The sequence below is a fragment of the Perognathus longimembris genome, chromosome 6, assembly GCF_023159225.1.
Source record: "Perognathus longimembris pacificus isolate PPM17 chromosome 6, ASM2315922v1, whole genome shotgun sequence".
NCBI classification, from domain to species: Eukaryota; Metazoa; Chordata; class Mammalia; order Rodentia; family Heteromyidae; genus Perognathus; species Perognathus longimembris.
Window position 1 is genome coordinate 51,595,785 of NC_063166.1, and position 25,954 is coordinate 51,621,738.

Here is a 25,954-nt window from a genome sequence, read left to right on the forward strand (position 1 = left end):
TGAGCAAAAAGAAGCCAGAGACAGTGCTCAGGCCCTGAGTCCAAGGCCCAGGACTGGCAAAAAAAGGAAAAAAAACAAAACCCCTCCCCATCTTTTGTTTCTTCTACATTTTCTTACACATAACATTTCTTTTATATATTTTTTATTTTGTTTTTTTATCCTTTTAAAACTTTTTGTATTATTTTTTAAATTATTATATTTTTTGTTTTTTAGTTTCTATTCAGTTTTATTTTATTATTTTTATTTCTTGTTTTTATACATTTTTCATACTAATTTTTTAAAATTCATTTTTATATTTTAAAAAAATATTTTTATTTAAGTTTTTATTCTTTTTTATTTTTGTATTTATTTTATCTTAATTACATAGAACACTTCTGATCCCAAAGGTATGTGGGTATCCCATACCCACTTCCTTCTAGACACCACCCATGTGTCCCTGAATCCAGATCAGTGCTGACTTTGCATAACTGGGCATAGCCCCACAAGCCTACAACCCACCCAAGCCATTTCAGATGCTGACCATCAGTGCAGGCTGTCAACTGTTCTTCTGATCAATTGGCTATCAATTGCAATTGATTGATTTCCCTATTCAGGTTTCAGATTTTTCCTAGGATAGCTCACAGATTCTGAAAAGGTTTGCTTGCAAGATTACGAGTTTACTGTACAAGGAGGAAGTAAGGACCATCAGACACATAGGTGTATGGACATCAGGCATATGGAGGAGGGCCTGGAGCATCCAGTGTTCACTAGATGATCTACCCACCAAGCACCTCCATGAAATTCTCTGATCTCTTGGTTTAGGCTTTTGGGTAAATGAAATAATTTCCAACCCCTCCTACTTCTCTTAAGGTGGACCTGAAATAGGTCTTTTCCATTGTTTTCCTTATAGGAATGTAGGCAAGGTATGGCTGGCCTAATAGAATTTGATTATCATCTCCTGATTTTTTTCTGGAAGTCAGAACTCATTAGTTCTGACAACAAAGGATTCAGTTTGATAATGTGGAATTTTAGCATGAGTGGCTCCATTTTCTGCCTGTTATGTTTAATTTAATGCTAGCAACAAGGGTAGTCTAACTTGGTGGAAAAGGCAAGAGTGGTTGTGGAGTGGTTCTGGGATAACCTTTCAGTATTCTGACATTCTACCTTCAGACTTTTAGCAGTGGCACACACTTGTTCTCCCAGTAATGACAGTAAGCCTAAAGTAGGTGAATCAAGGCTCAGGCAAGCATCCAGTAGAAAGAAAAACTCTATCCTAAAAATTGCCAGTGAGAAATAGGCCTGGAGGTGTGGCCTAGCCAAGTGTGAGATCCTGAGTTCATACCCCAGTATCACCAGGAACTAACAAGACCCTTTAACATGGAGCTCAATTCAACAGATTCATTCATCTACCATGTGCTCAGCACTGGCCTAAGTGCTGAGGAAGGAATGAGGCATGCTTCCTGCTTTGAAGGAATTTTCACTTGATGAGAACAAGTGAACAACAAAAAAAAAGTAGTACATAATTTTAAAAGTGCAGTACATATGATAAATGCAGTGTTGTGCAGCTATTTTGTGCAACAAATGAACCTAAATGTAGTGAATTATAGGAATAAGCTCATTTAGGTTGTAGTTCTTATGTCATGCTAACCAAGGCAGTTCTGGATTCAGCTGGGAAGCTGTGGAGTCACCAAAATTTGGCTTACTGGAGAAAGTGACAGCGGAGCTAGATTTAGAATGGCTAGAACATTCATTCTAAAGGAGACCAAGAAAGCCAAGGCAGAGAGAGGTTTGGAAGAGTGGCACCTGTGATGAGGGACAGGCCAGTCTCTCCAGATGGTTTGTCCCAGAAGCAGGTTTGAATGGAGGAGGCAGCCACAGAAAGGAACACAAGGGGTGAAGTCCAGTTAGGACAGAAGAGGGGAGGGGAGAGGGGAAGGAAGGTTGATGACTAGCTGAGTCCTTGGAGCCACATCCCATTAGCCAATATATTACTAGGTAAATCTTTAAACAGAGTCAGAGAACTATTCCCCAGGGAGTAACCTCTTTAGGCTTGGATCAGATAAGTGGCTCTGTGTAGTACTGGTTCAAGCTTCTTGTTCATTTTAGGAAAATGTAGTAATGAACAAATTCATTTTTCTGAGAACTTCTGTCCCAGTGAATACTATTTCACAGACACAACTTTGCTCCTAGATGTTTTCACCACACTTACATGTCAAGTAGGCAAGCTGACATGTGTGACTCAGTTCTTAATGTCTAATGTGTGTCTCTGTGCACATGGTTCATTTTTCAATTAGCTTCAGTTATTCTGTTGATATACAATTGTATCTCTGATTCACTCTAAAGAAATTAGACATATCTCTTTCATCTCAATGCAAACAATGGTTTGTATTCTCTTTCACATGACTTTAAAATTCTGTGCACCAAAAGACTCACTCTGGCTATTATAAAAGCAGTGCACAATGAGTGTTTTGAAAGAATAAGCCTTTCTGAAAATTCCTACAGAGAATGGTAAGGCTACAAACAAAGTTCAAAGGAATTTGGTCAGATTCAATGGAATTGCCTCTTGGTTCAAGTGAGGGACTTGTGAGGGAGGAAAAAAACAAATCCACCTTCTTTTTAAATTGAAATGAAAAGAGCCTGGTAGACAGCTAAGCAGAACCCTCAATAGGAATGAGGCTGAAATACAATAAATGGGAGTGGCCCTGCTGAACAGAAGTTAGAGATATATTTTAATAGAATGTGAGAGACTGATTTTGGTCATTCAGATATTTCACATCCAAACAGAGAAAAACAGAGAAAAGAAAAATCTTAATCCTGCTGCAAATTCTTATGAAACCAGGAGCACTGCATGAAAGAAAATGGTTCAGAAAATCTCCATTCTTCTTTGAATCAACTCCTGATGATTTTTGACAGCACTTAAAAAGCACCACTTCCATACTCTTCATGGAAACTTTCCCAAAATAGAACTTAACATGTCTGACATTACATAAACAAACACATAACAAGCAAACAGCCATAACAACACTGCTGTAATTGATTAGCACAAAAGGATTCCTGAGGTCTAGATGTCCTGACCTGAGCAGGATTACCAAACTCAGGGGCTGGGGTTACACTCATGTAACAGCAGCTGTGATTTTCAGAGAGTCTGAGAATCCAGATACAAAGCCAAGAGTCCTCAAGAAAATTTCTCTTGCTCATTCTGTATATATTCAAACACAAACAATTTTACCAAAAAATCCCAAACTAAACAAAGACAAAAACCTCCCCTAAAACCTCTCTGGCATGAGATGGGAGTAGGTAAGCATATTGCATGATAATTAACACCTGTTCACCGCTGACATCACGCTCTGGTATAAAGATAGGTCATGTACTTTTAATTTCTCACACGCATGTCAGTGGTAAACAGTCCCAGCATTCGTGTTAATGATACCATCTGCCATTTCCCATAACAGTGTAGCATTTGGCTTCCAAACAAGATGTAATGTCAGCAACACATGAAACCCACTGACATTTACAGTAAGGAAATTTATTATCAGTCATCAGTTTGGTATAAATGTGTTTGCATGACTGCTGGGGCTATAAAATCGTCACCTTTGCCAGGCAAGCAAAGGTGCAATAAATAATGGATTTTAAGCCATGCATGTACTACCAAATCATTAAACATTTATCACACAGGCACAATAGCATCTTAAGCAACAGTTACCACTTGAAAAATTAATGCCACTTTTGAGGGTTAAAGGAAAACCATTTGGTCTAAGCCTTAATGACTTTTGGTATGGCTCAGTATAGAACATCAGGATTTTTTTTTTCATTTCTTTGTTTTTCTTTAGTTGAACAGGACTGTGTGTGTGTGTGTGTGTGTGTGTGTGTGTGTGTGTGTGTGTGTGTGTAATTAGCTCTTTTATAATAAGTTTTTCTTGAGGAACAATCAGTTAATTAGTTAATGAAACACTAAACACTGTAACTGAAATGTTGTGATAAAAACGATTGTTAAAACCTTTTCAAATCCAAAAATGGTGAAAGAAAGGGTCTTCAAGAATCAAATGGTACTCTTTCCTTTTCAATTCTTAATGGATTAGTCAGTTATGGTTGTAATTAAAGTTTAATTCTGGATTAAGAAAACAAATGTAAAGTCAAAACCAACAAAATCCCATGAGAAACCTAGCCACATTATCCCCAGTCTTATTCCTTTAAAACACTCTGCCATAACATGCCAGTAATTTTCTTCTATATGCTTGTTCATGGGTATCCACTGCTTTAAGAAAGAAAAATTAAGGAAATAATTAAAAATACAGATAGATAGATAGATAGATAGATAGATATAGTTTCAGGCTTCAGGGAGGATTAAGCAAGGAATAATACTGTTTGATCCAAAGGAACAAAGAGAAACCTTGCTGGGAACTACTTACTTGCTTGCTGGATGTGGGACAATAAAGGTGGAGGAGTCAGTGGCTACCCTTTGGGACCCTAATCAGAAGCAAAGCTTGGATGAGACCATGCCCTTAAGGGACTGTCATAAGATTCCAGAAGGAAGATTATATCAAAGACAACACAATTTCAATATATAAAATTTGCCACCTAGCAAAAGGAAAAGATTGAACCCTATTATTGTGAGTATATAGTATTTTCTAGGTGTGGGATGTAGATAGGTGATAGATAGGCAGCATGACTAGATGTAGATGAGGGAGGAATGGGGGAGAAAGGGAAGAGAATATGAGTATTCTGTGCAGAAATTAGGAAATGATTCTATAAGATTTCTATCCAAGTTCCTAAGAGAAGTTTAATTCTATCCCAGTGTGTCAGAATGGTTTAATTCCTTAGTGAGAGTTATTGCTTCAAAAAGCCTTTGTAATTTATACAATTTATGGTTCTTTCTCTCTGAACTACTTTTACACCTGTTAAATACAGATTTGAATTAGGAAGCATTCTGAGAGGCAAGACCTCTGTTGGAAGTGAGATTATCTGCAAAGCACAGCAGAAGGCTGGATTTAAGTCCTGCACTGAAGTTCACATCAGTGGAAAAAGTATCAAGAATTCTTGCCTCAGGGTAGGAGGCACGGTTCAGTTGGGAGAGTGCCAGCCAATGAGCAAAAGCATCAGGTACCGAGTTAGAGTCCTACAAAGAATTCCTGCCTTTATAGCAAGGTGCCAGTGGGCTCATGCTTATAATCCTAGCTACTCAAGAAGCTGAGATCTGAGGATCTTAGTTCAAAGCCAGAGTGGGCAGGAAAATCTGTGAGACTTTTGTCTCCAATTAGCCACCCCAAAAAAGCTAGAAGTGGGGCTGTGGTTCAAGTAGTAGAGCACCAGCCTTGAGTAAAAAAAAAAAAAACCTCAAGAGACTGAACCCAGGCCCTAAGTTCAAGCTGCAAAACCAGCACAAAACAAAGGAAAGAAGGAAGGGAGGGAGGAATGGAGGGAGGGAGGGAGGGTGGGAGGGGAGGGGAGAGGAGAAGAGGGGAGGGAAGGCAGGAAGGCAGGCAGAGAGGAAGGAAAGCAGGCATGAAGGAAGGAAGAAAGAAAAGAAGGAAGGAAAGAAAAGAATCCCTGTCTAAATCTCCAATAGTGCCTCTCCTCTCAATAGGTCCAGGGTGTTGCCCCTCCTTCTCAGTGTGCCTTGGCAAGCTGCATTTGCAAGCATAGCTTCCTTGGTTGTTGGAGAGAGCTTCAATGGGGAGAATTAAGCTTAGAGATTGACAGTAGGGCTTGGGAGTTACAGGGTTGGAGATCTTTGTGATCCCCCTCCACCCTGCCCCACAGACACACACACACCTATACTCTTACAGGACAATGGGTGACCACGGCCCTGAACGGCTGTCCCAGCACTGGTGGAGGCTGAACAGTGTGACCAAGAGGGAGCAAGTGAATTTCTTTCATCTATGTGCCCACAAGTCTCCATGACGTAAAGGATATACTTCAAGGATTATGTGGAAATGAACCTAATCCACTGGGGTTTCCTCCTATTTTAAAATAACATATACTGCTTGAGCCTTGATGTTAAAAACAAAAGCATTAAGTATGGGAATTTTTCTCCAGCAGTTTCTTGAACAAATATTCTCTGAAAGGGCTACACACTCACCCTGCCTTCCCATCTGTCATTAATTAAAGTTACCCTAGAGTTCTCACTGTATATATTTCATCTTTTGGAAATGACTGTAAAGGTTCTCCCAAAGGGAGAGAATCAATGCATGACACCAAGAAGGACTTGCTCATTTCTTTCAGTTTTTGTCTTCCTGGAATACTTTTTAAATCCATTAGCACGTGAGGTCAGGGAGAGAGGTTGGAGGGGAGGGAAAAGGAGGAGGGGGAGAAGGAGGAGGCAGGGAGAGAGGTTGGAGGGGGAGGGAAATGGAGGAGGGGGAGAAGGAGGAGGAGGAGGAGGAGAGCGAGAGAGATAGAAAACAGGAACACACAAACTGACAAAAACAGCTCTCCTGAAGAACATAAAAGGAAAAAAAATACAATCAACAGTGAAAGGAGAGTGACAAAAAGCCATTCAACAGATGCTTGTCATTTTTACTCTTCAGTGTGGATCAGTTTTTCTTGTTAATTATATCACCTATTCTTCCCTTATATTGATAATTACATAATTACACGAAACAGATGGGTAACAGAATGCACCCAGATGGCAAGAACATAAACAGGCTTACGATTTGCTTACTCTTGAGCATATTAAAAAGAATTATTCAATAATACATAGATTTCTATACTCTACACATCTGTCATGTAGAAGCTTCAAAATGGCAGTTACTTTGTCATTTTTTTTCTTCAATAGAAACAATATCCTCCCTAGGAATTCCTGGGAAGCCAACTGCTGTGGAGGTAAAATATTTAACCTTTTCCAAACATCTGGGCACCTGAAATTCTAAATACTTAATCCGAGCCCACAGGTTCCTCTCTGCTTTTTAAAACAGAATTTGTAGCTTCAAGGAGTTAAAAATCATACATAGCTTAGAGCAAACTTGGGAACTCTGCTTTAAGAACATACTGGAAACATTTTCATTGCATCTGATGGGTCCTTGCATGAAATTCTTTGAAACAGTCATGGAAAAAAGTTGAAAGCATGAATAGAACATTTGTGGATATGTGGAGGTGTGCTGGAGTGAGGAGCAGGCTCTCAGACCTTGTGGCTTCAGGAGGATCTGCAGAAGGAGGTAGATATGATCCTTCCTCCTAGCCATGCCCAGTCCCACAGAGTCTTAGCAGATGTCTGGTTTATTTTGAGATAGCCTACTTTGTGTAGCCTAGGCTGGTATCCAACTCATGATCCTCCTACTTCAACTTTCTCCATGCAGGGACTGCAGGTATGAGCCACCATGCCCAGCACAGCAGTGCTTAGCCTGCCTCCAGTTCCTTTGCTTCTCTGGGCATTTTGCTACCCCTGACATGGTGTCTCCCTGTCCATCTGTTTACTGCCTACTTCCTGCTATTGGAATGCAAGCACAGGGGCCATGATTTCCTATAGCTAGTGGATACCTTGGGCAGGGGAGCAAGATGACCCCTCTTGAGAGTTCAGAAGACCATGATGAGCAAAGCCAGTGACTACTGAGTGAGCTGAAGACAGCCTGCACTGATGGGGTGTATTGAACCCCCAGAGGCATGAGCTTCTACCCAGGTTCTTTCCATAGGGCTACCTCAAGGTACATGGTAGGTTGTCCCCAGCACTGAGAATCTGTGAAGAGAGCATGACCCATTGAGAGTCTAGCCCACAGAGCAGGGACTGTCCTGGGACAGAGGGGCTGAGAACAGACTGGCTGTTCCTACATGTCCCAGAAGACCTAGAAATATGGCTAATTAGGAGGAAGAAAATAAAGCCACCGACTGTTTGGTCTAAGTGAATGGAACACATCATGGGGGGAAAGGGAAAGAGGGTGGTGGGAGGGGGGGTATGAGGGACAAGGTAACAAACAGTACAAGTAATGTATCCAATGCCTAATGTATGAAACTGTAACCTCTCTGTACATCAGGTTGATAATAAAAATTTGAAAAAAAATGAAAATATAAAAAAAAAGAAAAGAAAGCCACCGAATCACTGTTAAGTTAGTGGAAAGCACGTGGAGAGGAAGAGAAGGCCCTCCTGGCCTCCTCCGCTGGCTGCAGGCCTCCTGTGTGCAGTGGGCCTCGGCAGCGGCGTAGATATTCTGACCTTTGGAAGGAAATTGAGTTTCCACCGTTGCATAAAATAAAATTGGACACTTGATGAAATTAAGATCATGGGTTATGATTTGAAGTAATTTACACAACTTGAATTACCTAAAATTGACCAGAGAAGTCACTGGATTTGCCTTATTTCCCATCTGAGTACAGGAATAAACCCGGCCAACACTGCACACATTTACAGGGTAACAGGGGACAGAAATGAAGTGCCTTCATGGCAGTCATTGTCACAAGCCCTGCTGGCTTCACGAGTTCACGAGTATTCCCAAACCTCCTCTCAACCTCAGTTTCCTTCATTGGAGACAGAGAAGATGCAACACAAACAAGATACTGCACTTTCCAGTGCATTCCTTCCTAAGTGATGGGGGCTGCTGGTCAATGCAAAACCACACGGCCATATATCAATACTTAATCATATGCAAACATATCCATAGCATCTTTAAGGGGAAGTGAGCTTCCAAGCACTAGGGCTCTACATTTAATTGAACGTATGTGAGATTCTTCACTAGAAGATGATCTAGAGGTAAAAGCACCAAGATAGTAACAAAGATAATCTATAGTTGGCAGCATGGAAGGTTCTACTTTTTTTTTTCTTTTTCTTACCATAAATACAAACTGCTTTTGTCAGCACAAATTTATTTTTAATCTGGGAGAAAAGAAGCAGCTTTTCTAGTCAGCAACTGTAGCTCTAATTGTCCCCTCTGCTGTTTTATTGCCTGAGCTACTTTAAAGTGCACAAAGCCAAGGCCTTTCCTCCCTGAAGGCAGAATTGGAAGAAGCCACTGGGCCTCCATGCCACTTTCCTGGCCAGAAGCACAGCTCATCCATGGAGCTTTGCTCCACCATAGGCCTTTCAAGGCTTTGTGGCAGGTAACTGATATGTCTAGAGGCACTTCTGGACCTTGGTAGCATTCATTACCCTGCTCTTCAGGGAACTTCTTACTAGGTTGTGGCAAGAATCCAATTAACATCCAGGAAAACCTTGGGAATTTTCTGTTTCTGTTAGGTGGCTTGGAAACTCTTTTTAGAAATAACACCATTGGGCTGGGAATATGTCCTAGTGGCAAGAGTGCTCGCCTCGTATACATGAAGCCCTGGGTTCGATTCCTCAGCACCACATATAAAGAAAAGGCCAGAAGTGGTGCTGTGGCTTGAGTGGCAGGGTACTAGCCTTGAGCAAAAAGAAGTCAGGGACAGTGTTCAGGCCCTGAGTCCAAGACCCGGGACTGGCAAAAAAAGAAAAAGAAAAAAAAGTAGAAATAATACCATTACCAAAGGGGTGTTACAACGAAGGGCATGCCAGTGGCTGGAAAAGGAAAATAGAAAGCCCTGTCTTGTTCTTGTGTTTGGAAAGACATTTTTTTTCCTTTTCTTTCTCTCTTTTTCTTTTTGTTGTGTTGGTCATGGAGCTTGCATGTGGGGCTGTGGGCACTGTCCTTGAGCTTTTTTGATCAAGGCTAGTGCTCTATCACTTTGAGCCATAGCTCCACTTCCAGTTTTCTGGTGGTTAATTGGAGATGAAAGCCTCAGGGTCTTTCTTGCCCAGGATGGCTTCAAACGGCAATCCTCAGATCTCACCTTCCTGAGTAGCTGGGATGACAGGCGTATGCCACCAGTACTTGGCTTGGAAGAACATTTTCTTTGCTGTCACCCCTTAATATCTGTGCAGAACTACAAAAAGCTGATGAGTGAGGATGAACAGGCAAAGAAGGGCAGAAGACATTTCATTGTATCAACATCTGTGTTTTCAAATGTACTAAAGCTTTCATAGAGAGCTAGTTTCCATGTGCAGATGGACTCTCCACTGCTGAAACAACAACAACAAAAAAATGGTCAGGGAATGTATCTCAGTAGCCTTGAGTTCACTTACTGGCTGGAATGGTATGCAAAACCTAATGCAACAATGAGAGAATGTGAAATTGAAACCTGAAATTAGACCATTTATGCACACCCCAAGATAAATGAGAATATATAGTCACACAAAAATGTGAAGTTTCATAGCAATATTATTCATAATAGCCAAACACTGGGAACAACTCAAATGTCCATCAACTGGTAACTGATAAATTGACACATTAGACCAATGAAATAGAAGAAATAAACCCACACAGCTACTGCTTCCTGATTTGTCAAAATATTATACATATAGGTATAATATACACTATACATATCGTGTGTGTATGTGTGTGTGCGTGTGTGTGTGCTGGGGCTTGAACTTTGAGCACTTTCCCTAAGTGTTTGTGTTCAAGGCTAGTGCTCTACCACTTTGAGCCACACTGCCATTTACTGCTTTATGGTGTTTAACTGGAGATAAGAGTCTCACCAACTTTACTGCCCAGCTTTGAACCTCTATCCTCAAATCTCTGCTTCCTGAGTAGCTAGGAATATAGGCATGAGCCACCGACTTCCAATTTTGACACTATATAAATGGCTTTGGGAAGAATAGATATCCAGCCTTATCTCTCACTTCTAAAAAAAATTTCAAAATAGATAAAAGAAAATCTAAGTGTAGGGCCCAAAACTTTGAAATTATTAGAGAAAAATATAGGAAAAACATTTGAAAATGTAAGCATAGGTAACTCTTTGTATGGATAGGACTCCAAATGCTCAGGAAATAGTATCAAGAATTGAAAAATAGGATTGCATCAAATTACAAAGCTTCTGTCCAGTTAAATAAACAATCAAAATAAAGAAATAACCTACAGAGTGGGAGAAAGTCTTTGATACCTATTTATCTAGCAGGAGGTTAATATCCAGAATATATAAGGAGATCAAAAAACAAAAACAAAAAGAATAAATATTTCAATCAGTAAGTAGGCAAATGAATTGTATAGTTCTCAAAATAAGTACAAATGGCCAAAAATACATTAAAAATGTTTAACATCTTTGGCCATCAGGAAAATGCAAGTCTAAACTAAAATGGGCTTCCATCTCACCCTAAATCAGAATTGCTGCCAGCAAGAAGATAAAAACCAAATGTTAGTGAGTATAGTGAGGATACAGGATATAGGGGAACAGGGGAAGAAAGAACTTTTATATACTGCTAGTGGAAATGTAAAATAGTGCCACCATGATGGAGATCAGTATGGGAGTTCCTCATACTATGGTAGAACTATCATATGATCCTGCTACACCATCTTAGGTATTTACCCAATAGAATTAAATGACTAGATGCATACACCAGAGATAACTACATACCCAATTTTACTGCAGTATTATTCACAGTAGCCAAGCTGTGAAATCAGCCTACGGGCCTATTAACAGATGAACGGACAAAGAAAATCTGGTATTTATACACACAATAGAATATTACTCTGCCATAAGGAAGAATAAAATCATGTTACTTTGCAAGAAAATAGTACTGGAGATCATCATGTTAAGGAAAATAAAACAGATCAGAAAAACAAGTATCACATTTTCTCTCATATCCTGAATCTTTAAAAAAAAATCAAAAAACAAGAAAAAGACAGAAGAAGGGAGATTATTTGAGAAGAGGAAGAGGACCAGCAAGCAAGGGGGAAAAACTGGCTAAGGGGGTGGTGAATATGATCAAGGTACATTATAATACTGAGTATGTCATAATAAAATCTATTGTTTTATACAATCCATTATTTTGTAAATTAACATGCATTAATTAAAAACAAATGGAAAGATAAAAAAGATGTGGATAACAAGATAATATATCTTCTTATATGTAATATGTAGAATAGGTAAATTTATAGAGACAGAAAGCAGGTGAATGGTTATCTAAAACCTGGGGGAAAAGAATAGCAGAGGGGATGGAAAATGTTCTGAAATTGTATAGTGGCAATATTTTCATAACACTAAAAGTCATTACATTGTAAAATTAACATGAGTGACTTCTATGGGTATATATGATTTATATCACAATAAAGCTACAAAGAGGGAAGAATTTATCCTAATGTATTTGCTCGAGAAAACATCATTTGTTTTTTTTTTTTTTTTTTTTTTGGCCAGTCCTGGGCCTTGGACTCAGGGCTTGAGCACTGTCCCTGGCTTCTTCCCGCTCAAGGCTAGCACTCTGCCACTTGAGCCACAGCGCCGCTTCTGGCCGTTTTCTGTATATGTGGTGCTGGGGAATCGAACCTAGGGCCTCGTGTATCCGAGGCAGGCACTCTTGCCACTAGGCTATATCCCCAGCCCCAGAAAACATCATTTGTGATAACACTGAGATTACGTTTCTTCTCATCCCAATTTAAAGGTATCATTCTGCCATCTCATTATGGCCCAATTTCCAAACAACATCTAGTATTTGTCAATCAAGTCACTAGCTTATATTCTCTCACCCTCCATGGATTGTTGTTCCCTCCCAATAAACCCTTTGTCACTCATGAAGGGCATTTCCTGGATACCTTCTAAGAGCACTGCCAGAACACATACAGCATGTTACCTCCACATAGGATCATAAACATCTTTTCTCTTTTCTTAGCAGCTGACACATAATGTTGAAAGGTTTCTAACAACATACTGATCCAAACAGATACAGAACTGTAGATAACCTGGATCTGCCGTTGTACAAAATCGGACCCAGGTTCACCAATGCAGACCTGGTCGTCTACTTCTTCCCAGTCTTCTCAAGCCAGGTCAGGCTGGTACAAGTGTGGAACCTAAGAGTAGATGTTCTGTCTAAAGGAAAATTCAAACTTCCCTGGGGGAAAAGTCATCTGTGGATTATCTTCCAATGAACTAGCTGGTAACAAGAATGTAGGAGATTCAAAGAAATCAGGCTACTTTCCTTTTCTGTGTATTAGTTTCCTACGGTTCTTTACTTCTTAGGTAAGAAAGTCTATCTGTAATGGTTAAAGGAACAATCTGGGTAATATCCATAGCAATTTGGTTATTAGCTTTGGAACAAGTTATTTATTCTTGAGGTATGAGGAAAATGGCAATATCAGTAACTATTTACAAGTGTTGAAGCATCAATTACATGAGATCGTTCATGGGAATCCTTTAGCAGGAGCTCAACACACAGCAGTAACAATAGCAATATGATAAAGTTTATAATACTTTGTAAACTTTCCAAGAGAGAGGAATTACAATAACATGAGAATTAACCACTGATTTATCTAACATTCTGATGTGTATATGTGTGTATCTATTTATTTTATGAAGCTAGGAAGTATTCAAACAACTGAAAATATGAGCATAGAACTTTTATTATTTGAAGGAAGAGAGGGAGCCAGTTAAGGAATTTATGTAAATTATTCTAAGAATCTCACAGAAAGGCTTCACTATGAATAGAAAGAAATGCATTTCCCACAGCAGGGCAAATGTAGGAATGGCTGAGAAGTGACTTCAAAAATAAAGTTTCACTCTTGGTGGTGACTTAAACTGGATTAATTCCAAGAAAATATTACTAAGATAATGTTAAAAATGGGGATGGGGAGACACAGACCAGGAGAGAGTAAGGGAAGGAATGACATTATCCAAAAAGAAATGTACTCTTTATCTGACTTATGTAACTGTACACTACCCTTTGTAATAACAACTTTTTAAAAATATGTAAAAATGATCAGACACCATCATCATATGATGATCTGTATTATATATGATGCTAAAAAATATAACTTGCATTTTCGGAATTTTTTTCCTGAGTAGATGCCAAAGGGCTGATTTTAAATATACACAAACAAAGCTCAGGGAAGTCTAACCACTGTCAGTGAAAGTTACCAAGTTTAAGAACAGGGCTGGGAAACAGGCTGGGGAAAATCTAGCAGGTGCAAGGGAATAATGCAATTTCCAAAGGGCAGCAGATGCCCAAGTGAAACAGTACCCACTAACAGTCCATCAGATGGCAATTATAGCTGGACAGGGAGAACAGCCGAGATGAAAAGGGACAATTCAAATGGTTACTGAATGCCAGTGACTGACATCTTCCTGAGAGATCACATACCAGGAAAGGGCAGGCCAGCATTTATCTTGAGAAGAGAGGTTAAATAAACTGTCATTTTTTTTCTTTGTAGAAGTACAAAGGCAATGTGTGGAAAACCAAATGGAGACCCCTGAAAAGGATTCATTAGCAGAGATTCCACAGATTATTGCTAATAATTTCCACTGACCATCTAATAAACAACCAGGAAAAACCACCCAAGAGGTTCAGATGGGTCACTCTGAAAATATGATTTCTAAGTGGGGGATGGATGGATAGATAGATAGATAGATAGATAGACAGACAGACAGACCGATAGAGTCCATAGATATGAATTCATACTGCAATCCTAGGAATACTATACCAAGATAAAAAACTAAAGTGGCTGTAGACCTTGGGAAACTTCCATTGATAATGAAATAGGATTGAGGTAGTTTAAATCCAAAGCAGATTTTTTGAGTTTAATGCAATAAATAACAGCTATTCAAATACCCACTCTTGAAAAGGAAGTAGTACCTCAGATACAAAATACAAACACATTCCCTCCCTAGGAATTTTAGAGAAACCATTTAACCCCAGGTTCTTGGTCCTGGGACCAGTGTCATCCTCTGTTAATACTGAAAGTAGACTAGCAGCTCTCAAGGGCAGGGGAAGTATCACTGTCAACTCTGAATCGCAGCAAGCAGAAGAGAAAGCTTACTTACACATCCAACCATCTCCAAGGCAAGAATAGGGCAAGCAATTTGCTCCACATTCTTTACTCAATATGGCTACTAAATTAATTCAGCCAAAGTAAAAGTGTTCTTTTGACCATACTAGTACAGGTGAGTGATAATAATTCACTTAATTAAAATTTTCCATGACAGTAACTCAGAATGTAAGCACAGTCCGAGACTATGTGCTGCAAGAGATGTGGACTATGGTGTTTATTAAGAAAAGGCCCCTCCTTCTTATCCATGAATTCATACTGGTTTGCTATGGAAATACTATTATAGATCTTTGGGCTGACTTCTATAATGCGTAACAAGGATGACTTGCGTTTCCTGGCTTCTTTCTTATGACTTGCTAGAGGGTGGGATGACAATTACTAGAAACTATAGGGAAGGTGTTGGGCAGGGACACCTATCATCCAAACTAGGTAGAAGCATGGAGTGCCTTAGGTAGTCTCTGGACGGAGGGCATAGTGCCCTGCCATGCAGTGATGAATTTCAATCACTGCTGCCTGGTGCCAGATTCAAATTGGCAACACACTGAGATGAAACACTTTCTATCCCATTACTCATGCCTGGAGTGATCTGCTCTCTTGAAGACTGGCTTTCTAGGTGACAGAGAGGGAAAAGAGGTCATTCTAAGATGTTTTAAGTAGCATAAATGCTATGAAAGGTGAGTGGCCAGACAGAAATGATGTGGCTATATGGCAGAGGAGCTGATGGTCACTCCACAGGGTGGGAGGGGAGAGAAACTTGTAGGTAAAATAGGAATTCAGCTAGAAACAGGGACTGATCAGCCTCAGTTCAATTGGTGCAATATCGCTGCTCAGCTGAGAGAACAATGTACTTAGGGGAACATAGAAGAAATTCTTCCCAAAGCATTCCATTTGTCTCAACTTGTCTCAGATAATTGTTCCAAAATGTTAAAGTCATCTAAAATGTTAGAGATAAAATAATTTTAAAGAATACAATTTACCATTTGGACTTGGGAGCACTCAGGCTCACTCCACGTGAATTATTGGTTAATAATCCTTTGATAGGACTATTAATATTTCTAAAACTTTTAACTATTTTTTGGTAGTGCTGGGGGTTGTACCCAGAGCCTTATGAATGTTAGACAGTCTACTACTGAGCTTCAGCCCTATCCTAAATACTATGTATTACAACTTATAACCACTTCTCGTGTGAGTGTGTGTGTGTGTGTGTGTGTGTGTGTGTGTGTGTGTGTATTATACTGGGGTTTGAACTCAGGGCCTCTCACATTTTCTAAGCTGGAACTGTACTGCTCGATCACACCTCCAGCCTTGTCTTGTGCTGTTGTTATTTATGTTGTTGTTGGTTGTGGGGCTTGAACTCGGGGCCCAGGCACTGTCCCTGAGCTTTTTGCTCAAGGCTAGAGCTCTACCACTTTAAGCCACAACTCCACTTCCAGTTTTCTGGTGATTAACCGAAGATAAGAGTCTCACAGACTTTCCTGTTCAGGATGGCTTTTAACCATGATTCTCAGATCTCAGCCTCCTGAGTAGCTAGGATTATAGGCATGAGCCACTGGTGCCCAGTGTCCTGTTTATTTTTGAGACGGGGTATGACTTCCCACCCAGGTGTGCACCTGGGCCTTGATCCACCTATTTTAGGCTTCCTGACATAGCTACAATGATAGTTGTTTGCCACAAAGTCCTGATTCTTCCATTGACTTGAGAGTCTCTCAGACTTTTCTGCTCAGGCTTGGCTTGGAACCTCGAATCTCCTATTCTTAAGTCCCCAAGTAGCTGGGATTTCAAATGTAGACCACTAGCACTCAGTTTTTGTTGTTGTTTGCCTTCTTTTTCAACTCAGACTTAGGGGATCAAATTCAAGCTTTCCTGAATGCTAAGAATGAATTCTACCATCAATCAACATCCCAGCCCCTTATTAGATCTTAAACTTTACTAACATCTTATCTCAATATTGAATATGTAAGTAACAGTAAAAGTATCCTTTATAAGGCAGTGTTTAGTGGTACAATAAATACTATAGCAATAGGCAAACAACCAACTATCCAGTGGTGGTGTTCATCTTTCTGGTCCCTAGGTTTAAACAATTCATCTCTCTTATGCCTTAACATACACCAGGGTCCTGGGAAGCGGGGGAGACACAGCATACTCAGATGACCAGAGAAAAAGATTATTGAATATAAGCAATGATTTAAAATCATACCAACCTAAAAAGTAATGTTAGGATCCCTTTTAATGAAACAAAATGTTTTCTCTGGTTTTCTCCCCAGCTGGAGCTCATCTCAAAGTGGTCTAAATCGGGAAATTTCCAAGGGCAAAGGAGAAGGGAAGACACGATCTCTTATACCTCTTATATGTTCCGAGAAAACATGTCTTTGGTTGTATGACAGTTCTGTATGCCTCTCCTCCAGTTCCAGTATGCCCCACAGGACCGACTACCACAGGACCGGCTACCACAGGACTGGCTGAGGAAACAGGAGCCAGGGACGACCACTAATGCTCCAGGGTTCTTATCTCAGCAATGGTTACAGAAGGAGTGTCCCCATCTTTACCTGATCTGAATCAGAAGCTGCAAAGCAGTAAACCTGGTAAATCTATGTCCTTCTTCCACCCAGTCCTTTGCTTTGGGATCAGTCTGACCCCAGAAAAACTGTATTTTAGTGATGGATAGAGTGTGTGATTGTCCTCTCTCAACCCTCCCCCACCCCCTTGCACTATCTTTGCATCAATCTTGCGCGTATGGCTCACCCATGGAGAAAGACCCATTATCACAGGCAGATTGAGAAACCCTGCTTTATATACTCCTACTTATCTTTGTATCATCTTTTCCATTTTCCATACTAAAAAGGTAGGAGGCAAAGGAACTGCCATTTGCTTTCAGTCTCTGAAAGAAAGTAAGTATGAATTCATCTTGTCATTTTACCAATGTAAATGCAGGATTTGAAGCAGTCTCAGTTACAGGAAAGGGCTGCCTCCTGGGTGGCTCTGAGAGCAGTGGATCCCACAGCCACATGTGAATTAGGACCTGGAACAGTGAGACAATGGCCAGGCTGCAGGCAGAGGCCATGAGGTGGTGTCCCAGCATAATACTCAGCTCCAGATGAGCAACAATTCAGCTTAATGTTTTGAGTGTTGAAACTTTTCATTCTCTCCACAAAGGGCAAATCTTAGCCCTCTAAGGATTTTTTTTTTTTTTTTTTTTGGCCAGTCGTGGGGCTTGGACTTGGGGTCTGAGCACTGTCCCTGGCTTCTTTTTGCTCAAGGCTAGCACTCTGCCACCTGAGCCACAGCGCCACTTCTGGCCATTTTCTGTATATATGGTGCTGTGGAATCGAACCCAGGGCTTCATGTATAAGAGGCAAGCACTCTTGCTGCTAAGCCATATTCCTAGCCTCCTCTAAGGATTTTTTAAAAACTCATTTAAACAAAAGTGCACAAGACCTCTACAACTTGATACTATTGCTTTCCAGTTAAGATACTGAAAATGGCTGTGTATATGCATATAAGTACACTTCCATCTAGGTTCTATTCCAGTCCCTCTTCCTGTTCTGGTTTCAATAAATAAAAATAAATGATAATTATAAATAAAATAATAATAAATAAATAAGTTTCCTGTCACCCCAGGGTATTCAATATATTAATCACCCTGACTTCCCTCTCACAAAGGAGTTAAAAAAAATCTGCTTAAGGCCCACATATCTCCAATGTAATGTTTCTCTGGACACTGACTTCCCTAACAGGAAAAGACAATCTATTTCCTGGAAAGCAAAGCATCCACTGATAAAGGATATCTGCCTATGAGGAAGGGGAAAGACAAAAGCATGTGAAAGGGTGTGTCTGGGTCATTTGTTCAGGGACCCAGCATCAGGTGGGGTGTCCTGCTCTGCCCTCGGTGGGATCCTATGGCTACTGTTTTAGACTTATGGAAATAACCACTTGAGGGAAAGGGCTGCAGGGGAGCCTTCACAGGGCACAGCCTGTAAGGGTATGAGTGCCAGGTTCCCTGTAATTAAGAAGCAGCCTGCTCCTGCAAAGACAGTGCTGCCACCCCATCTGCCAAGCCTGCGGGAGCTGGCACTGAGCCTCCCAGCCTGCCGCCCTGCTACCCACCAGATCCTTGGAGACCGACTTTGATGGAGCGTTTATGCCAAGCTTTTCCAGAGGATAGACAATCTGTCGTCGTGGTCGCACGGGAACCAAGTAATGAAGGGCAGATGTCAGGGAGTGGGCGTAGGGGTTCTGGAACTGAAAGACAGCAATCTATATTTTAGGGGAGAGAATGTCAAAGAGGCACAGCACAGATGTCTGCGTGCAGCTTTACAAATACAAAACTCTTAACTGGGCCAAGTCGGAGAGGGGGAAAAAAATCAGCAAATAAACAAACATACTCTTCGAGCAGAGGAATGAATTGTAGATAATGCCTGACACTAATGAAGATAATTACGAGAGTAATTACATTACTATCTCTGTGGGAATGACAGATAAACAAGTGGTTTGGTTTATGGGATTTTTTCAGTACAAGTATTTTCCCCAAGAGGATATTCTTCTCCATAGTGGTCATGAATCAGCTTGATCTGACCCCATTAAGCTCTGTTATCTGCGTCCTGTTAACCTTTTTGTGTCTGGCACAGATGTTTTAAGAAGACCCATAGATAAAAATGCCATACAAGGGCAACTTAGCACCAGTGGGAAGATGTTCCTGCTTGTCAAAGTCATTCAGGGCAACTTCAACTGGAGGATTGGTAGTGAAATAAGCATTCCAAAATCAAAGGATAAAACTGGAGAGTGGGGAGGGGGAGGTAAATATCATTTTGACTTCCACTACTACTAAATTATGCACTAGATTTATTCTTATTGAAATGACCCATGGTAAATCAGGTTTTATGGCAATACTTTAAATATTTATTTTACCTAGTTTTCTAAAAGTTGTCAGAAAAGGTCAAACATGGTCACTATTATTTCTCTCATGTTTATGAAATCTTATGAAATTTTGGTGAAACTAACTCAGGAAATAGACACCATTTCAGTAAAATCCAGACTGTTAATGATACACTGGTCAAATTTCAATTGGAAAGGCAAGAAAGCAAAAGTGAACTGTTGATGTATCCTAATAAATAAGATGGTTTACATATGATTTCTCTGTTCTAAAAATGTACTCGCACATTTTGAAAGCATTTCTAGAATCCCTCACTGTTGAACTTCATACCTCGACTTAACAAACTGAAAAATAGAACTCAGGAATCCCTAGCCAAAGTTTGATTTTTTCTACCTATATAGTGCATACATATCTGCAGTGGGTGTTGAGCAAAAGGCCCCCAGGATGTGTTCCAAGAAACTCAGCCTCACCACATTCAAGTAGGGATTGATGGAAAAATTTGGTAAATCTTACCCCATTTATTTGGAACTGCTTCTCATGCTTTTATAAAATTTATATGTGCAAATCACCTGGAAGCAGAGACTAAGGAAATCTATTTCCAAATGTGTTTCCATAGCCTACATACAATGATGCATAATGTGCTCCTAAGTCTGCATTGCCTGGTAAATAGATGACAGTTCAGTAAAATACCCAAGGTATTTTTATTATGGATGTAAATGGACTTCCTCTGACTCAGTGTACCTAAGTAGCCCCTTGAATAAAATCTCAGAATATCACATCATGAAGGTCACACAATTGCCACTGGGTCAAGTGTAAAGTAAAAAGAAATTGTGCAGGTCTGGGGTTTTCCAGCAACATTGTTAACTTCATTGACTCTGAATCTGAGGCAATCCCATTGCTATCCAGCTACATTTTGATAGAAATGTAAAGCAGAGACTACAACTCAGAATCTTCCTGTACTTTTTTCTTCTTTAATCCCCATCCCCACTCTACTTCTCTGACAGGTTTCTGTTCAATAATACAAACTGTCATAACCGTTGCTATATGTATGTGTTAACACTTTTGGCTGTTTTACAAGTAAGAACACCTTAAAGACTACTTCATTCCCTTGTGATCATTAAGAAGAAACATGACCATATCAGGTACACCAGGCAGTACATGGGAAAACTTGAGGTCATGAATAGAACCTACTGGGACAGCTACACAGTTTAGTAGTTGAAGCTCATTGTCTCTCAAGTCCACATTAAGTGGGGAACTGAGATGCCAGAGAGTAAGGAATTGATGTGCAAAAAGCAATGCCTTGGAAATTGGTTTGAATAGGTGCTTCCTGGTGGAACAACCAGGGCACAGTATGTAAGTGTGTGTGTGTGTGTGTGTGTGTGTGTGTGTGTGTGTGTGTGTGTGTGTGTGTGTGTGTGTGTGTATGGTTTCTAGGCATTGAGGATACAGCTCTGAACAAGAACAGGTGTTTGCCTTTTACCATGGTACAACTATCTTCCTGGTAAGATATGTACTGCATGTACTGCAGCAGGGCAAGAGCATATGTGCTTGTTTTTGTGTATATACAGGCATAACATACACACATTCAATGTGTGTTATTCTAACGGTGTTAGTCTACATGAGTACAAGTGTTATATAGAATTATATAGTTATTTATTATATAGGGTTTCATCAGGTTATACATCTCTAGGTCCATTTATGGAGGTGCTCAAAAAATTCATTTGGAGTTAATTTAAAATTGTAATTGTTATTATAAAGGTGAGGTACAGAGGGGTTACAGTTAGATAAGTCATGTAAAGAACACATTTCTTCGGGCTGGGGATATAGCCTAGTGGCAAGAGTGCCTGCCTCGGATACACGAGGCCCTAGGTTCGATTCCCCAGCACCACATATACAGAAAAATGGCCAGAAGCGGCGCTGTGGCTCAAGTGGCAGAGTGCTAGCCTTGAGCGGGAAGAAGCCAGGGACAGTGCTCAGGCCCTGAGTCCAAGGCCCAGGACTGGCCAAAAAAAAAAAAAAAAAAAAGAACACATTTCTTTTTGGAAAGCATTACCGTTTCCCTCACTCCACTTGGAATTACTATTATTTCATTGTTGTTGTTGGTGGTCATGAAGCTTGAACTCAGGATCTAGGTGCTCTCCCTGAGCTCTCTTTTCTCAAGGTTAGCGCTCTACCACTTTGAGCCACAGCTCCACTTCCTATTTTCTGGTATTTATTGGAGATAAGAGTCTCAGAGTCTTCCCTGCCCAACCTAGCTTTGAACTTCAATCCTCAGATCTCAGTCTCCTGAGTAGCTGGGATTACGTGTGTGAGCCACTGGTGCCTGGCCCATTTGGAATTCTTGAAGGAACATAATAGTATCATTTTGGCATTGCAGTAATACACCAGAGGAAATAATTTGATTTCCAAGTCCTTTAGAGAATTTTTTGCATAGTTTTCAGTCTATTTTGTCAATATAGAAAAGCCAACAAATTGTTTTACTAACTATATTTGGCTGTGATTATTTCAGAAATTCAAAACCTTCTGGGATTTCACATAGTGTGAGAAAATGGTCAAAACTCAATATGACCATTGGAAATTCAGATCTACTTTATAATCAAAACCCATCTAGAGGAATGAACAAATGTTGCACACACAGGAATGAAACAGAACACACTGATGTCCTGGGGAAGCGAGTGACAACAATCTCTTACCTTGCTTTCCCTGGACTGTGGGTAAACAGGGTAGTAGAGACAAGATTTATAGCCCAAGCGAAGAATCTCCTTCAGAAAAAACTTTGTGTAGTGCCGGAAAATGGGGTTCATGGCAAAGTGAAACAAGCGCCCATGTTCTTCTCGCTGGTGGTGGCTGAAGTAGATAAAATCCTCAATGTTGTAATGAGATCGTATATATTCTATATCCTAGAGAAAAGGCAGGGGAGATGCTTTGAATAAACTGCATGAATGTTGTAATAAAACAAACACTGAAAGTCACTTTAGCACCCGATGCTGGTGGCTCACATCTGTAATCTTAACTACTCAAGAGGCTGAGATCTGAGGCTCACAGTTGGAAAGCAGTTGGGGCAGAAAAGTCTATGAGACTCATCTCCAATTAACCATCAAGAAGCTGTAAGTGGAGAGCTATGGCTCAAGCAAGAGGCAGAATACCAGCTTTGAGAAAAAAAACAAAAAACAAAAAAGGCAAAAGGGCAGCACTCAGACCATAAGTTCAAGCCCCAGTACCAGCACAAAACAAAACAAAAAGTCACTTTAGGAAGAATAGTAAGAGATACAGTTTCCTCTGATAGTATCTATCTCCTTGTCTTTATTGTTAATACTTTTAATTACTAATTATTCTTCCTGAAAGTTACTTGTTCTGATATCTTGTATTTATAAGATGGCTATACAGATCCATTATCATCTATCAACACGGAGAGCCCAGTGTCTGCTGTGAGCAAAGCCACAAAACAGCAGTACCTCGCCACTGCTGGACACCATGCATGAGAGCATGCAGATCAGTGGCTAAGTGTGTGGGCAAGTTAGGAGTCAGCAAACAGATGAACTAGTGCCCCCTGCATCTGTTAATGTGGAAATGGGCATCTGAAGAGTCACATGCTTTGGCACATGGGGCTGAGCTCTGAGACTGGGCCTCATACAAGGCATTCCTTACACCATTTATTGTGATAAAGAGTAAGTTTTACACACTGGAAAGGAATTAAAGGAGCTCATAGCATTGGCACAGAAAAGAAAATATTGTACAGACTGCTCCTGTTTCAATGGGTCAGACGTTGGCTCCTGCTCTTTCTCTCCCCATCCTGCATTGAGAATCATGCTAAAAGTATACAAGCTTCAGCCTGGCTCACTTTACCTCTTAAAAGGGTACATACAATGTTAAGGGAGGGGAACAATGAAGAGAAATCCAAAGTGAGCATGACTCTGATGACAGGGGACTTAATTCTTGGCAAGTAAGGACAACAAGAACCTATCTTGTATCTATTGGATACAACAAATCTTGCATCTATTGAATGCAAAAATCAAACAAATAAATCTGAAATGTAGGGGAAAAGAACAATCAAAGCAAATGCATACTTAAAAAACACAAATTCAAATTTCCTCTTGATTTGTACAGGAAAATTATTTTAAGAAGCACATTTTCGAGAAGAGGAATTTGAATCTGTGATCAACAAGGCTGACACTAGCAAATCCATGAAAACTATGAAGTTTGTGGCCAAGTCCCTCCAAGTCCCTTGTCTCCCAGCTTTGATCGCAAAACACAAGTGGAGCTGAGGGGTAACGGAGGCCATTGGTGGTGCCCCAGGGCAATCCTGGAAACCTTTCAATCTTCATTGATCCTGTAGCAGCCTTTATAGTATAAGACTTTAATTACCAAGGAGACACTGCTCATTATAAAATAAAATGAGTAATAAATGTAAGACTGAGAAATCACTGAAAAGCAAAAAGCCAACAAAGGTTACTAGCTCAAAACAGCCATCGGCATGTGCTGGCTTATTTTCCTTTCCTTCCTAGTCCCTTAAAATAACAGAAATTTATTCTGGAAATAATGGAGTATAATGGCAGGCCAAAATGGAAGGTAGTTTTACCTTGGATATGGATTTTACTACTAGGTTACATCTTCCATCGTGGGCCACATGGGTGTTCCTGCTGGCCTGCTGGTCCTATACTCATGCATGCAAGAAGAAGCCATTCCCCTCCCAGTTAGACAGAGTATGGGTAACTCTGCCAGTGACAGGAGAGATGTAGTAAAGACCCATATCCATGCCAGCCACTCATACTGAAAATTCAACTTCTCATTCACAATACAGACAGACTTTTGAGGAAAGCTGACAAGTGTAAAAATTAGAATCAAGAGGCATCTAACTTGTTATGGTATAAGCAAAGCATCATTCAGAGAACAGGGGAGAATTTTTTTATAATCTTCATAATGTACACAGAGGCTCTTTCATATAACCCAAGCTGATCCAAAAAGAAACAATAAAAAAACAAGGGAGACTCATGAATGTTAAATGTATGAACTTTGAAAATAAAATTCCAATAGAAGCTGTGGGTAATTGATAAAACAACCCTTGGGATGTTAGCATACCCTCTAATTGCTCTGATCAAAATGATAATATGAGAAAGGTAACTAGATACAAGACTAAAATGCAAAACTTAATACTTTCCAATATACGAAACATACTTCAACAAAGTACAGTTGAGAGAAAAAAAGTTTATCTGCAATACCAAGGAAATACCATAAAATACATAGAAAGAAGTCACGTGTAGGACTGTATTTGGGCAGGGTCTCATCAGGAAAGACGGTACATCAAATCCAAATAATTGGAGGAAGGTTCAACAAATGCAGTATTTACAAGGATGGGAAGAGGGTAGGGAAATTAGTGGGGATAGTGCTGTAGCATCTCCAAGCTATTTTCTGCCTCAATGGGGTGGTACAGGCCTAGTTGCAGGAAGTCACAAAGAACTTATCAGCCAGCTGCAGGTATCTCAACCTCACGCCCTCCTTCCATCATGATCTCCTACTGTCTAAACCCAACTGGAAGGCAAGGAGCAAAGGCATTATGATGCTGCCCATCTAGTCAAGGAGGAACCCCAAAGTATAACTCCTCTGAACATTTAATATACTATTAATCAAAATGAGTTCCAGTAAATGAAAACATGGTTTTGTTGCTGTTGGTGGTGGTGTTTTTGTTTTTAAGTATTCTGTTTGTTTCTTGTGTGAGGGGGATCAAGGGAGTGCAGAAATGGAGGGAGAAAGGGTGGGCATTGTGTGGAAAATGAACTACGCAACATGTGAGCAGGGAAGGGAGGGAGAAACTGGGATATTGCATGACTTATGAAATGGTAACCCCTCTGTACAACACCTTAATAACAATAAAATTATATTAAAAAAAGAAGTCAGTTAATAACAACACAAAGAGAAGTTCCTAAAAGGTAAGTCTCTATATTTTAATGTAGTGCATTCCTCTTAATTGTTCCATAAAACCCACATAGGCATAGAAAATTTCATAGTATGAGGTTTATCTCAAAGAAAAAAATCAAGAATTTAGGAAAGAAGAAAAGTAAGAGAAGGCTATCTTACTAGATAACAATGCATGTGATGATGCAGTTGATAACAAATATGTGAAATAGAATTTAAAAATAGACACAAGGCTATGTAAATTTAATAAATGAAAAAGTGACATTTTAAGCCAGTAGAGAAAGAATGAATTACTCAGTAACAAATGCTCTGAATGAACTCCCATTTGGAAAGATAGAAAATGTCATGTCCACTTGACAAATCTCTCTTTCCCACCTCCAGGAAATTAGGTATAAGGAAGAATGCTGGAAAGAAGAAATGACTATGGGCTGGGAAC

The 25,954-nt window shown here is 40.0% G+C and overlaps 1 protein-coding gene across 2 annotated transcripts in view; it reads right to left on the reverse strand.

Moving 5' to 3' along the window:
• Cfap61 (cilia and flagella associated protein 61) overlaps positions 1-25,954 on the reverse strand; it is a 242,956-nt gene that overhangs the window by 113,049 nt on the left and 103,953 nt on the right. The window contains exons 16-17 of one of the 2 annotated variants that reach the window (XM_048348715.1): positions 22,299-22,505; positions 18,840-18,974 (exon numbers count right to left, since the gene is read on the reverse strand). In XM_048348715.1, coding sequence (XP_048204672.1) covers positions 18,840-18,974; positions 22,299-22,505 — 342 coding nt within the window. Of the gene's footprint in view, positions 1-18,839; positions 18,975-22,298; positions 22,506-25,954 lie in introns of those variants that run through there. The other variant, XM_048348716.1, reaches the window with a different exon arrangement.